The 16,359-nt window shown below is 31.7% G+C and overlaps 1 protein-coding gene across 1 annotated transcript; it reads right to left on the reverse strand.

Moving 5' to 3' along the window:
- Positions 1–646: 646 nt before the first annotated feature.
- Positions 647–16,121, reverse strand: LOC134720562 (protein APCDD1-like). The gene is made up of 4 exons (XM_063582886.1): positions 15,509–16,121; positions 8,384–8,510; positions 4,057–4,639; positions 647–1,602 (listed from the first exon to the last, which is right to left on the reverse strand). The coding sequence occupies exons 1-4, from the start codon at positions 15,540–15,542 to the stop codon at positions 946–948; spliced, it is 1,401 nt and encodes a 466-aa protein (XP_063438956.1). The 5' UTR covers positions 15,543–16,121; the 3' UTR covers positions 647–945.
- Between the last annotated feature and the right edge of the window lie 238 nt (positions 16,122–16,359).

Raw genomic sequence — 16,359 nt, forward strand, 5'->3', positions numbered from 1 at the left:
TGGCCCCTAATTCCTAAACTGTTGAAACCAAAACTCCCAAAATCAATCCCAACCTTTCTTTTGTGGTCATAAACCTTGTGTCAAAATTTCATAGATTTCTATTCACTTAAACTAAAGTTATAGTGCGAAAACCAAGGAAATGCTTATTTGGGCCCTTTTTGGCCCCTAATTCCTAAGATGTTGGGACCAAAACTCCCAAAATCAATACCAACCTTCCTTTTATGGTCATAAACCTTGTGTTAAAATTTCATAGATTTCTATTCACTTTTACTAAAGTTAGAGTGCGAAAACTAAAAGTATTCGGACGACGACGACGACGACGACGCAGACGACGACGCCAACGTGATAGCAATATACGACGAAAATCTTTTCAAAATTTGCGGTCGTATAAAAACAAAACAATACAAGGAAACAAAACCATTCATAAAAGATATGAATGGGAAATAAAACATGCAATGTCCTACCATCCTCAAAAATTCCTATGAAGTGTATTATGGATTAAGCTTGCAGATGGGCTTAGTTAAAACAAAATGGACTTATTTTAATGTCAAGAATCGTAACGTTTACAGTCTTTAATGTACTAAGATTTATAATGATTATCCTTCAGAATTCATTTGACCATAACAAATTCAGTAAGAACTACAGTAACTATTTATAGTATTACTGGGGTAATAAGTTGTTTTGAACAAGACTATGATGTTGCCTGACAATTCGCTGGTTAGTTTTTGTGAGCTTGAACACAATCTATCAAAATAACCCGTATTGATGATTTGGTACATCGATTTGGTACATAGTTAAACCTATACTAATTCTCTACGTTTAATATACACTCATTAGAAACTGATCGAGGTAAAAACGTATGCTACAATATCAAATATATAAAATATGGTCCACAAATTTGTATCAATCGATTTGGTTTTTTTTCGGAAAATGATTTGAGGTATTTTAAAAGTCTGGAAGCTCATTATTATTTCGTTCAACCATGCAGCGAATCAATGGTGGCTGAAATGACGTCGGTCGAGTACTTGGTCCCGATAAAGATTTCCCATCAGTTGGTCTTTCACCAACAAGTAAAACATCGTCAACTTGTCTTTGTTCTAATTTGATTATTTCAAATTCCGTTGTAGGAACGTGTAAACCAAGAATATCACAACCTTTTGTTCTAACTACCGACTGCACAGAATCAATTTTCCACGTGCCAATTATTCCACATGAATTATTCCGCGCATGATTCAGCGTATCCGTGGTGAAATAATCACGCGGGATTACACTCATCTGAGTCAAGTTAAATTTGAAATCAGATGCTCCGGCGATTATTCGAGATTCTTTTTCCTTTAAGTAACCTCCCGAAACATGAACAGAGAGGGATCCATGGTTACAGTCTGGATCTCGGAAGAAATTGTATATTCCTTCCCATGAGACACCATTAGCATGAAACAGTAAAGATCGTTTTAGAAACTGTCCATACGATCTCGTTTCACATCCTCTGCTACTCCAATATCCATCTATGAATGTTCTTCTCTGATTACGAATTTTGTCCAATCTAGGTGGCTTGAATTCATTTGACTTTTTTATTTTGCGACAAATTTTACAATCTCGGGTCTGAAAATTAAAAAAATAGTCATATCAAATATGAAATCAGAAAGAAGAATTAAAAACAAGAAGGATAGAACTCGATATTCAGACAACATGGCCACTGGATGGATTGATTGGTTGATTAATTGTTAGTTGCTTAACGTCCAGTGGCAAATATTTTATGCATTTAAGGTCATCATTTAGTGGACAATAGAACTCTGGATTGCAAATTGAAAACTTCGTATTGGCTTTTGATTCAGTGACTGTAATTAACCATATAGGCATTAAAGTGCATGAGAAGAAAAAAAAAGGGAAACAAATCTTTACACTACGGATGTCTAAAATTTGTCTATTCGTTTCAGTACTTTTATATTGTTTGTACCTATTCCTCTCGATGTAACTTCAGCATCAAGAACGTATACTTAATGAGTCACAGAAACCTATAAGGTATCAATAGTGATTCACTAGAAATTGTCCAGTTTCAAAGACAAAGACCAATACTTGTAGTGAAATTACATTTGCTATAGTTGTTAATTTGTCTACCAATGTGACAACTAAAGTTGATCAGAAGTGTTAATTATATCAGTATGACCGAAGATGTTTCATTCTATATTATAACAATTAAATTATCATTCTATTGTTATGGGAATATTACAAAAATATGACAGAATTCTTTGTGAATATGATGGATGATTCATAGTAAGAAGTGTTTACATTTTGAAATAATCATGTGTTCAATAAAACTCAGACACATTTGAAAAGGTTGATATACATGTACTTAAACTTTTCAAAATACCAAATATTTGACGGGAAAAATAATTGTGACCTTATTCAAACAATGACAAAAAATATAAAATACTCTTTTTTGTTTGTTTGTACAACTGCTTCATAACTTATAGGTACGGTTTGTGCTGCTTAGCTTAATTTTCTATGTTTTGTCTTTTGTACTATAATTTGTCTATGTGTCTTTTTCTTTTTAAGCCATAGCATTGTCAGTTTATTTTCGATCTATGAGTTTGGACGTCCCTCTAGTGTGTTTTCCCCCTTTTTAACAATTAGGGATTTATTTGTAAAGGTTACATTTGACGGAGCTAAGAATGTATATCCGTTATCGCATTTTTTTATTGGTAGATGATATTTTTATTAAACTTATGGCACTCTCCATGCAGAGTTATATAAATCAGTCCTTGCTAGCTAGAGCAAGGACCGATAATTCTGCAAGTGAGACAGTTTATTGAGGATGTTTTTCAGATCCAAAAAAAGATAAAAAAAAAAAAAAATCTGCACAAAAATCATTAATTCTGTAATGCTAATATATTTAGATTGCAATTTCAATTTGATATTAATCAACAATGTTTACGTCTGACAAAGGTGAAAACCCTGAAGGTCCACTCTATTGAATTCAGATTAAACTAGGTTGTTGCAGATGTCACATCAGCCTTTTGAGTGGGACGAAAGAAGATTATATGTTACATCATGAGCCTACTTCTAATGTTTTGTTACAGAAATGGTTTAAATTAAGATTTTACACCAATGTATTTACAGATTTTTATCTCCTTATTTCAGACCCTTTAACAGATAATCCTTTCAAATAGAGATTTGTCTAACCTTCTGTCAGTATTGCTAAGTCATAGTAATGGCACTTCAGCACAAATGTCCCATACAAAGATGTGATGTTCTGCTTTTTGGTCGGGTTTTCGGTCTCTTTGACACAATCTCCATTACCATTGTCAATTTTATAGTTATTTCGTAAGGTTGTCACATTAAATTGCATGCTATGTTGCATGCCCTCTTTGTTAGTGTTTTTTCTTTCATTTAATAGATTGATTTGAATAACTTGAGTACAATCTTTATATTTTTATATTTACTGAGTTAGTTTATGATTTCAGTAAAAAGAAATCGTACTTCACTAACAAGACCATGATGACATAACGTTGTTTTCTTCATGTTCTAGGATTTTTCATACAGAAAATTAAGTACACCCTGCGTGTTTGCGCAACAAAAAATGGTATCTTTTGTGATGCTTAATGCCGTATTTACTGTAATCCTGGGCTGCTGTAAATTGTACGACCGTGGAACTCTGCATTATCGGTCAAAATCGGTCATAATGTATATTCAGGTTAAGTGTACGCAATGGATGTTTGTTGATATAGATATAGGAAGATGTGGTGTGAGTGCCAATAAGACAACTCTCCATCCAAATAACAATTTAAAAAGTAAACCATTATAGGTTAAAGTACGGCCTTCAACACGGAGCCTTGGCTCACACCGAACAACAAGCTATAAAGGGCCCCATAATTACTAGTGTAAAACCATTCAAACGGGAAAACCAACGGTATAATCTATATAAACAAAACGAGAATGTATGTATGAAGGGAAAATTCTTTATTATTAATATTGTTTGATAACCGTTTGGTCTGTGTTATGATACTATTAAAAAAAAATCAATGTGGATAACTATGAATGAACAATCTTACTTACATTACCCTTCTTGAGGGGCGTCTGGTAACTGTACGGTCTGTAGGTTGATCTCTGTTGAATATCTGTATGTATATTTCCCAAGTACAGCAAACGTGTTGGTTTCTCGTACCTGCTTATTTTATTATCATTTAAGTAAGAATTATGCTTATTAAAGTGTGTCGTCTTTTTTAATTCAACTTTCAATAGCTGCAATTCGTGGAATGATAAAGATAAAAGTCCTGTACAATCAAAATCTTTGGATTTCTGGAATTTTCTTGGAAAATTAAATATTTTATATTTCCTATATCGCTTAACAGTTATTCCATGTAATGGCTTGCAGTACATTTTGATTCTTTTGCTAAGCTTTCTAGCGAAATGTTTATTATACGGATTGATTGTTACATTATACAGTCTGTATACTGACTCGGCACCGCCTCGGACAACCCATGACATTTGCTGAACTTTGATTGACCCTTCTGCTGTGATGCCGTACTTGGGTCTGGTACATTGTGCATCAAAGTAGTAAAACTGGTGCAATTTAAACTTTTTACGTCGGAATATATATTTTCGTACTAAAAATTCAGGACCGGGTCTGATTTCACATCTGAAATGATAAAATACATATTACAAAGTTAACTGTACTACTCACACACACACACCGGAAAGAAACTTAGAAAACCATATCACAGTATACATTTATATGAACTTTCCAAGAGATGTTATTTTATAGGAACTTTATTGATATATAGTACGTAAATAAGGCCGTTAGTTTTCTCGTTTAAACTGTAATTTGTGGGCCTTTTGTAGCTGACTATGCAGTATTGACTTTGCTAATTGTTGAATGCCATACAGTGACCTATAATTGTTAACTTCGGTGTCATTTGGTATCTTGTGGAGAGTTGTCTCATTGGCAATCATACCACATCTTCTTTTTTATATTCAAGGTTGTGTTCTAATTTACATATTACACTATATCGACATAGGGTATATAATTTCAAAGTGGAGACGGTTTTATAAAATCTTAAAACATAATTGTTAATCGAAGTCGTATTCTCTATAGTTAAAAGCTAATTTATTGGGCTGGGTCAAAGCTAGAGCAAAGTTGTCCTATTACTTTTGCTGCAGAGAGAAACACTTAAGGCAAAAAAAGTTATTACTTCAATTACAATTTTAACAGGTGCGTGTCGAGTTTATTAATAAACTATATCTATAACAATTCGTCCAATGACACATGCCAACCTCTCAAATGGCAAAACATATATCAGATGCACATTAAAATTCAATTAGATACAAGAGATAAATAGTTAGATATGTGATACAGTAATAAATGTAGCAGTAATTGAATAGTTCACATTCATTGTAGTAAACGGCGTAGAAATGTTTCTATGCATTTCAATGGAACAGTGGGATGTCAATGGACAACAGACTAACATTACAAACACTCAACGGTCGGATAAAAAGGGAAAGAAACACATGAGAAATGGATTGATATCTGAATATATTTTGTTTATCTAATTATTATTTAATATAAAATCTGCCTGTTATGTTTTGCTATGAATTATGGACAGCTCAGTGATGACCACCCCGGAGCAGGATTTTCGCCGCGTTGGAGACCCATCGGCGGTATTTGGCTGTTATCTTCCCTTGGGTGGGCCGTATTATCTATGACATATTCCCGATTTCCATCCTCAATTGTATTCATCATATCAGGATTCGATAGACTTATCTGCATCGATATAGTCGATTCGAAACACTCAGTGATTAAAAAGAAAATGAGCTAGAAAATCATCAGAGTTTTAACAGTACTCCTTCTCACTATTTGAAAAAATCTATTTTATAAACAACTATGATCGTACTCGTTTAAGGTAGTGTTCAAATGGTAATCTCAAAGTATATCGAGCCGAAAGGGTTAAATTAAAGTGGCAATGCTAAAGTTTAAAAAAAAAAGGAGTTCAGCCGGACCATGATCATAATCATTGTGTTTAAGTTTAATAACATTTGGTTGTCTATAAAATATATATTTTTTTCAAACCCTAAAAAGCCAAAACACACCAAACAAATGAAAACAACTGTCTTATTCCTGACTTGGTACATGCATTTCTCTTTTTTAGAAATGTTGGGTTAAACCTGGTTGTACCTACATTTTTACATTGATTTGTATCTAAATATATTCCGGTAATAACGTAATGTTCAATAATATAATGTGCACTCTTGCTTTTTAAAAATTTCCAACCGTTTCAGTAAGAAACGTTTTTTTTTAAAATGGCAAAGAGAATTTTAAGAAAGGTAATGTTTGTTGTTAAACCGCTTTCGTCCTGTTTTGTGACTTTATCAACGGAAAATACTAAAAGTTTATATGTGGTCAAGTCATTAAAATACCTTACTACTTTGAGGTTTGACGTAGAGTTTGAGAGAAGTACCGAGTTGAAATTTTGACGCGGACATTTTACTTAACATATATACAATACAATGGTAATTACTATGTATCAATTACAAAAATAGTATATAAACCATAGACACACAGATTCCTTCTTTGTAATACTATATATACACAAGGAGAAATGTTACACTATAGTCAGATACTCTGTAAATAATCCACCCTGACTAGTAATAATTCTTGTCATTTTAAACAAACGTATTCTATTTCAAAACTATCTTCCTATTTTAAAGTCGTGCTGGTTTTAATCTAGATGTCCTTTTTTTGTTGTTATCCTATAAATCCAACAATCCTTATCACATTTACCCCTCTAATGATGGACTACAGGGATATCTTGTTCTTTACGACCATTAACACGTAAAAGCGTAGGATCCTGTTACCCTTAATATTATCATTTAGGCCAATACTAATTAATTTGTATGTTGTTTTTAAATTGCAAGGACAAACACAAATTTTGAATTCAATATCACTACGTTGAATTTATTTACTGGTAGAGAGTTTGACGAGCTTCAAATTATTTTTGTCTCTTTTGACCTATAGTTGTTAATGTCTGTGTCATTTTGGTCTTTTGTGGATAGTTGTCTCAATGGCAATCATACCACATCTTCTTTTTATAATTTCAGTTGGTGTTCAGGGACCATTTATAGCTGACCTTATGGTATGAGTTTTCACCCCGTAGTTAATGGTCGTATTGTGACATGTAGATATGTATAGGCGAAGAGGTTATAGATATTCGTTTTTCGTCCTCTACTCTTTAAAAAAAAAGGGCGTTGTCTTATACCCACGTCCATAACTGTTAGGGTACTTTAATTCAAGGGGAACCAATTTGCGTGGTTTCGTGGATGACTTGATCCACGAATATAAGTGTCCAACGAAATAAAACAACCGCTGTCCCAATCAAGACATGGAAAGATCCCTATGTAGTTTTGACTGAAAGGATCTTGAGAATATAATGAATATCTTTGGATACAACTTTTATCTTTGATTAAGATTTTTCCAAAAATATTTTTGCTGTGTTTTTTACACAACGAGCTTACATTCATAAAAGCAACAAAATAGATGCCTTTTTCTTTTATTAAAATTTTGATATGTATGCATAATCGACACGAGATATCGATAAATTATATCTGTTTACTAATTCATTTTAACCGGACAGAAAACACCGGTACAGAAAACATGAGGAAAAATCAAAAAAACGAAAAATTAATCTATCATGGCCTAATCTCTAATACAAATAATGCTAGGTGTCGACTCGAAAAATTTCTTTTGTCCCGTTTTGTCACTTTACTTAAGGATAATAATAAGAAGTTTTTGATTTTTTTTCTGTAAATATTAGCCCTCCGTGTTCCGAAGTAAGGTAGAAGTAACTTAGTTGACACAGTATTTAATACATAAGTGTGAACGTTGTATTTATTCACTTTGTACAAATTAAACATAACCGATTGCTCTTGACAAGGCAAATAAGAATGTTTAATCATTATTTAGAAAAAGTGGAATTATTACATCGTTTCGCACCTAGGTCCATTAAAGTTTTATTTAATCTTAAGTTTATTTTCTTCTATTTGTCATTTTTGTGACACTGTGAGTTTAAGATTTTAATTTATATTTTGCGTTCAGGCCTTATTGGTACATTATTAGATGTACAGCTTATGAGTATTCTGTTATTTTTTTTCTCGGAAGTAGCAAAGATATTATAGTTCCGGTGAACAAATGTTCTAGAATCGATAGTTTTTCCTGAAAAGTGTCCAATGTCTTGCTTTACATGCATTAGGAAAGTAGCTGTAAGGTTGGTTTTATGTTGCGTTTTCATTGACAAGAGTACTGGAAGATTTTGAGAAAACTCCCTTTACAAAAAGTTGCTAGTATTTGTTTTTATCTTGCGCTAACTCTGTAATCGAAATATTATATTACCTCGACGACGTCCAAACCCCTCTGAACTTCGGAGGATGCAGTCTTTCTGTCTCTTCATTGGTAGATGGACATTTAATGTTTGTGTCTTTTGATAGAAATTCGTCGAATGTGCCAGCTACTGAATACGCTGTAAAAATCAGTTAAAAAAAAGATATAAAGATATAAATTCAAAGCAACTATACATTATAAATGCAATATGACACATCCATGAAATATTTTGATAATAAGTCTAGTATCCTTATCAAAGTAATCTATTGGGTATCCAGAATTGAAAACAAAGTATTAATTTTAATTATGTATTATCTCACTACTGTTCCTCTCTTTGAATGTTGTTTATTGAGGGAGCTCACTGGTGATTTATGGACTGTATGTAATCACGTAAGACGTTTATTTCCGAGTATCAAACAAAGGACACATCAAAGTTTCAGTATAATGTACTGAATACTGAGGCAGCAATATTTCAGACCAGAATAACCAGTTTTTACACATTGGAGTTAACTGTTTGTGTGTAGATTTTTTTGTGTAGTGTTTCTCTGGCTGCTGATGGTCTTTTCATTTATTTTCTTGGGTCTCTGGATTTTTATCAGTTATATTATCGTTTCAATTGCCCTAAACTGGACCCCTGTTGTATTCACTTATCGCTACACTTCGGTGCGAAGCTATAGATAGAACGGTGGACCAGTTTACTATTGCCCTTAGTTTCTTAATTATCCCACTTTTTTTACTGGAGTTAAGTGAAATATCAAACAATTGACACAAGGAGATTAAGAAACCATAATAAAAAACAATCACCATACACAGCCACTTGTTTCAGAATCATTTTTTTCCTGTTATATTTAGGTATATAAAAAAAATCTGAGACAAGTACCTGTGTGCACATGGTATAGGGAAAGACACAACGACAAGCAACTAACAATGATTGAACTTAAAGAACCAGATTGCGATAGACAAACAAATGTGTTGTGGCTGAGTTCATGATAATTACCAGATTGCGTGTTTTAAATACCTCTTCAAACAACTATAATACACAATAGAAATTTCTAACAGAACAAAAAAGAAGGAATTTCTTATGCTTATCAAACATAACAAACATTTAGCATCTGAAATAAATTCTATTCCGATTCTAAATTATCTGATGTAGATATTTAGACAATTCAAGTTCATTTTCTCAACAAAGCTAAGTACCCTGTGTGGGTTATTTGTTAATTTATACAACTTATTACATTTTGTTATGATAGCATTATATTACTTGAGCCAGGTGGGGAGCTAAATCTACTTGATACTCATAAACTTAGATACCTTACAAGAAAGATACTCGTAAAATATCTCATAAAATGTGGTCAGTTGTTATAAACAGTCCTGGTCAACAAAACAACTGGCGTGGTCAACTAGATACAGTTACTATTCTTAAACTGATTGAGTCAGGACAAGAATTTAATGAATGTTATTTTTAATTAAACCTGTGGTCACTGCGACAAACGTTATTTATTAATGATTCACAAAGAAATGTAAAACGAACAAAAGTGTCAAAAACGTTAAACAAATTGGATGCCAGATATTATTTATATCCCAATTACTGGATACCACATTCGTAATTTAGTTGAAGTACTGCTCCTTGTAAATTCTCGATGACAATCATTTAAGATTTAAAAGATGATTTTTTATAATTATCAAGCTATCCCACAAACCATTTAGATTTTTCGTAAATGTAAGAGTTTTTACATTTTACTATGCCAAAAGAACAAATAACTTATTGACATAATGTAAATACAAGATTGTATTCTTTCATTGAACCCCGTCACATTCTGTTTGTATGTGCCTGTCCAAGGTATTCAGTGGTTGTCGTATGTTTATGTGTTACATATTCGTTCATTATTTTTTACATACATTATAGTGTTAGTTTTCTTGTTTGTATTGTTTTACATTTTTCATTTCGGGACCTGTTTAAGCTGACTATGTTATATGGGCAATACCGCATTGTTCGTTGTTGAAGGGAGTAATGTGACCTATAGTTGTTAATTTCTGTGTCATTTATTCTCTTGCTTGTGGAAAGTTGTCTCATTGGCAATCATAGATCTTTTTGATTTTTTTAATTTCATTTTTTTTTTAAATTTTCAAGAAGAATCTTAAATTGCACAGTATTACGCAAAACATTTGTAACATCTTGAATTTATTTTGTGTCATATACCTATACTATTTAAAAAATTTATCACAATCCAAATTCAGACAGTACCAAGCTGGAATATGGTGTCCAAATTTGCTCAAACAGTTCAGGGTTCAACCTCTGCGGTCGTATCAGGTTGTACTTTTTTATCTGCACTGTCTCGTAGTATGAATTTAATTCTCGATGCTCATAAACTAAGGAACAATACTAAAGACAACGGACCCCATTCCCTGTGTACTGTTCATCAAGAAATAATACAGTAGAAAGACATCTTTGAAATAAATAGACAAACAAGCATTGCATTCCACTCAAGTGTGTGTTGTAAACATTGCCATATAATTGAGAGGTTTGGATAGTATTCTTCTATTGAAGCAAGCATCATTATTATTGTAATGCTTTATTTCTTAATGTTATTGGAAAGGTATAGAAAGGATTAAAAAGGAATAATATGGAGAAAAAAAAACAACTACAAAACAGGTAAAAAGGTTTTGCAGGTAATTTACCTATATATAAAAATGTAAACAGTCGTCGCGACATGGGCGTATTTATTAAGATTATGTTTTATCTCACGTAATACTCTAATTCTCTTAATATGGTTTTAATTATAAACAACAATTATAATGTAACAGAATGTCATATATTATCCATTGACCGTGTGTAAATTACCTGCTTATTAACATTTTCTAATTTATCCTCAATGTCACATTAGGAAACTTTATCTTATTTTAACGAGTAAGTTTTTAGTGCAGTTTTTACTGTTACTTTTGAACTATGAGTGCAATTTTGAGTTGTGTAATTTGGGAGGGTTTAATGGCTTAACTATGGATTTGTCTACTTTGATTCTCTTACCTTTCAATTTCCTTAGGATTACAAAGTACATGTCCAATTTTATACAGTAACATGTATATTTTTATTTGATAAGTAGAATTGATTTAAAGGTTGGTATGTTTTAGTTTCAGGAGCACTTCATCAAATTTACTAGTCTCCTGAGTTATGTGAATAATTGGAAACATCATAGCTTTGCAACTTGTTGGTCTTGTGTCGTGCGGGACAGCGCTGGTGGTCAGAACTCTTGCAATGTGTTACTAATAAAATTAACGGTACCAATTTTCTTGCACCAGATGCGCATTTCGACAATACATGTCTCTTCAGTGATGCTCGTGGTCAAAAGATTTGAAATCCAAAGCTTATATAAAAGATGAAGAGCTATAATCCAAAAGGTCCAAAAAGTATACTACTTTTGATCGCGCATTATAAGACACAAATCACTTATATAAAGCTCCTGGTCATCTACCAAAATCAAAAGCCAATGCATTACTCAAAATGAAGCATATCCGACACTCCTTCTGCAATAATAAGGAAAGAGATCTTCCTGTGTATATGGATCATACTTAAGATTTTTATATTTTATAGTTAGTTTTTAAACTTGTATTGTATTATGTTTGGGCCTTTTATAGCCGACCATACGGTTTCTTTCTCATTGTGGAAGGCCGTACGGTTGCCTTTAATTGCTTACATACACTTGATTTGAACTTTGGTGGATAGTTTTCAGATTGGCAATCATACAACATCTCCTCATTTTATATCTATAGTTAAATCTTAACCGTAAAAGATCACTTATTTCTATAACCGATGAACCGAAATGGTCATTGTTTGTTTTGTTTTGTTTTGTTTTGTTTTGATGGCTTTACTTCAGTTAATTGTTACCTTACTTACAACACCAGAAAAGCACCATTTTGTTTTTTTAATAATATTCTAGCACCAATCTTTGATTCATACTTTCTCATTGAAGTATAATAGCAGTAGCAATAAAAGTATTCGTTTGCCACGTGCCAGATTAAGATAATTTAACTAATGCAATTTGAAATCAAACGTTATTTTATGTCGAGCTACGGAAGTGCATCTCAATAATGTGCAATCAGAGATGCTTTAATCTTTACATAAATAGCTTTGTGTTATCAAGGTGTAAAAGAAATAAAATGTTTGCTTAACAGGCAATTTGTCACTTTCATATTTTTTTAATCGCACATCTTATCGGGTTTTTTATTTTAATTTGTTGTTAGGGATGAATTGTAAAAAAAAAACACAACGTCAGAAGACCAAAAGGGAAGGTCAAATTTCCTTCGTGTCAAACTAAAAAAAGATGTTGAAAACCTGCTAGTATTTGTTGCAACATTCTTACATCTTTCCAAAAAAAATAATAATTTAAAGCTACATAATAATGAGAGGAAGACATTTTAGTAAATTTTTGTAATGTTAACATGTTTTGTTAATTGTTACATTGAAAGGCTGCTTTCAACACAATGAATCTTGTCGAGTCTGCAAGAAAATAGACAATTTTTAAATTACTTCCTTCAGAATTTTGTTTTTTGCTAGGAATTCACTCCTTATAAATATATTTTTTTTATCAAAATTGTAGTTTTGAGCTGTCACTATACATTCGAAATTACAAATGTAGGTGTACTATTTAGATATTGGTTATAATATTATTGTTCTTTCACACATGATCCTATATGACGAGTTTAAGTCACAATTGAAAGAAGTTTTTAAAAATGTCTATTGTGTGAAATAAAACCATTTTTGAAAATTTTATGAACTATATATTTAGGATTTCACTGAAAAAATGGGTTAACCAAAATTTGATTTTTTCGAAGAAATAAGGACTTTTTTTTTACCTCTGGGATATTACAGTGGTGGTATTTGACATAACATGTCGGACTATTTGGTCCTCAATGCTCTTCAACTTAGTATTTGAATTGTGCTTTTAACATTTTCATTCGAGAGAGTCAGTGAGGAACGGTTAGACGAAATTATAAGCCTGGTATAATTTGTGACTTTTTTTTTTATAAAGATCGTACTTATTATCAACATTTAATTTTTTTTTAATTTTCAATAACGTATCATGTATGTGTAAATAAAATATCTTACTATGCAGGTATATATCTGCATATAATGTTAGTATATGATACAGATAACCAGGATTAACCGACTAAACCCGAACAAACAATGGATTAATAGTTAAAACAGACCTAGTATATACATCTCTGACAGCTCGAACTCTTCTTAAGGTAGGATACGACACAAGGTACTCCGAAGTGTGAATTGTAAATAACGTTTTTATTTGGAGAAGTGCTATAAAGGTAGATCAAAAGATCTTGGCACTTAACGGATTAACAAAAATACAGCGCCTTTCAGTTAGTAGAATCTTGTCTCTTGCGAAAATTGTGTTATGTTAGTTTCAATGTATTTGAATCTCAAAAACAAACAGTTCAACAAGTTTGCATTTGCATAAATATGATTAAAACAAAAAAAATCTAACCCAAAACATACACAACTGAAAACAAAACTAAAGCTTCATTAAAAAGAAAATACAAAAAAAATACTGCATCGACGTTAATGTGTGCTCAGTTTATTGGGTACCTTTTTGTCATATTCATTTCTGATGATGTGCTCTGGTTGTGGCCAAATCTGTGCTTACTATGATGATTTACGCCTAGATACTATTTCCAATAATTTAGAAAGGTGGTCTTTCAGCGATTTGATTATATATTATGGAAAAGCATTAAATAATGGCTGTCCAATTTTATTTTACGACATCTTGGTGTAATGTTTCATATGCGATTTTAGCAGCTTTCGCAGCGTAATTCTATTTTTGGCTGTATATTTGTGCTGTTTTTGTAATAACATTTATATACTTTCTTGTTTTCTTGCAGTAATACTTACTTACTGAAGTTTTACTTAGTATGAATAAGTAAGTCAAGATGCTGATCCAATTATATTAATATTTAAATTGGATATTTAAAAGATATCCTTTGTCATTGTGGGTAATAAATGACAAAATCTAATAATATTGTATCGTTAGGAAAGGTAAAACTCCGGAGGTCCAGTTTAATTATTTGACAAGAAAGATGATTTTATCTGTTAGCAAAGTATCAACAAGTTTTCTTATCTATTTGTAGAATAAATAAACTGTCTGTTCAAAAAGAGATAAATTTGTCATCCTTCAAAATCTACTTCGTTTATCAAATTCTCGACAAACTACCTAAAATAACATTTATGCAAACTTAGCCATTATGTTAGGATAAAGGGATTTGTGGTATATACACGTCAATTGGTTCAGCTTAAACCTATCACGACCATGATTTAGGGGGAACCGAGTTTCAGTGTTCTTCTGAATTCGTTTCAAGATTTTAGAGTTCTGTCTTTATGTATTTACGATGAAACGGATCAAGGGATTTTTTTAAAATGATAAATTGCTACAATATATTAAACTTACTTAATAGCAGCTACGATTACTATACTTTTAATTGTAAAACTAAATGAGTTCTGTAATTTCAAAAACACAGCATTGATTCATTCATGAGTATACCTTTATGAATAAAATACCTGTGAAATCTAACTGAACGAAAATTCTTACGGTTCAAATCAGCAATTATAAAAACATTTATTAATTTCAAAACCGTTCCTATATCAATAAAACTTGCACTTGTAAAAGTAATAAATTTTATTAACGTGACAAATTAAAAAAGGGCTGCCATATCTGGTAAACGTTGCTATCTGGACAGACTTCAATATAGAGTAATTTATCACCCGTAAATTACTGGCAATTAATCTCTTGTATTTATATTGTTGACCCTCCGTTACCGTCACTTTATGACACTATAATCCCACCATAAATAAGAACATTTTACTTATATATATCATATTTTTACTTAAATATATTTTTATATAGATAAACAATGTTTGGAATAAGAAATTCCGTTGGAAACATAAAATTTTGTTTCTTATTAAATTTATTTGTTAGATTAAAGAATCTTAAAAAAGAAATAAGCAACCGGAGACTGTAAAAACCCAATTAAATAATTCGCTGTCATTTTTAATTGAGTTATTTTAGTAACTGATTTACGATGTTATGATATACTGCCACTACAATATTTTATTTTTAAGAATTACATACTTACCTAGAAAGAGACTGGACAGAAAATTTCTCCACATTTTTTGAATTTTTATCCCAGTGGAAACATCACCATAAATTGCGTGTATTTATCACATTTCTCTCTATTAAACTTTTATTTCATACTTTTATGTTTACATGGTTAAGGGAATGTTAATCCATTTGGAGTACCTAAGTTTGTTTAAACATCTCTAGAACACTTGTATGTATCCGACTAAACAAACTTAATAACGTCCACCACGAGAGTTGAACAGAATGACCATTCAACGTTTGCCGTCACGACAATTACAATAGGCCATGCTAACCCCGGTATACTCTAACACCAATTAACAACTTTCTACCACGTTAACTAGAATATATCATAGTTAAACAGGAATTTTCAAGTTATCATAAGAAAATATTAACTTAAGTAAAACATTTGTAAAATTTGAATTAACGTCAGTGGTGTATGTGAAAACTAATCAGATACGAATGAATAAGAGATTAGACGGTAGATTCTTTTTAAGTTTACTCTAGCGGGGTCAATAGGTCGAGAGGAGATAAATTACAAATACTTTTTCTGAAGACAAAATAATTAATGTGAATTCGTTGTAACACACGCACAATATGATTGTATTATTGTTTGTACGACGTATCACATACCTCCCTTTAAATTTTATTATTATCCACTTATACAATGTATATAATTTAACACAAACATCGTTTTCGGGTCTCCTCCCATTTTCTACACCGCACCCTATGTTTTCAAGACGACTGTCAAATCATATTAGTGCAGATCATTTAGTTAAATTGAGCAACAAATATTCCCAACATTTTTTTTGTAGTTTTCCACCAGTTTTCCTACACTGCACCTTACAA

Source organism: Mytilus trossulus, chromosome 6 (assembly GCF_036588685.1).
Source record: "Mytilus trossulus isolate FHL-02 chromosome 6, PNRI_Mtr1.1.1.hap1, whole genome shotgun sequence".
NCBI lineage: Eukaryota > Metazoa > Mollusca > Bivalvia > Mytilida > Mytilidae > Mytilus > Mytilus trossulus.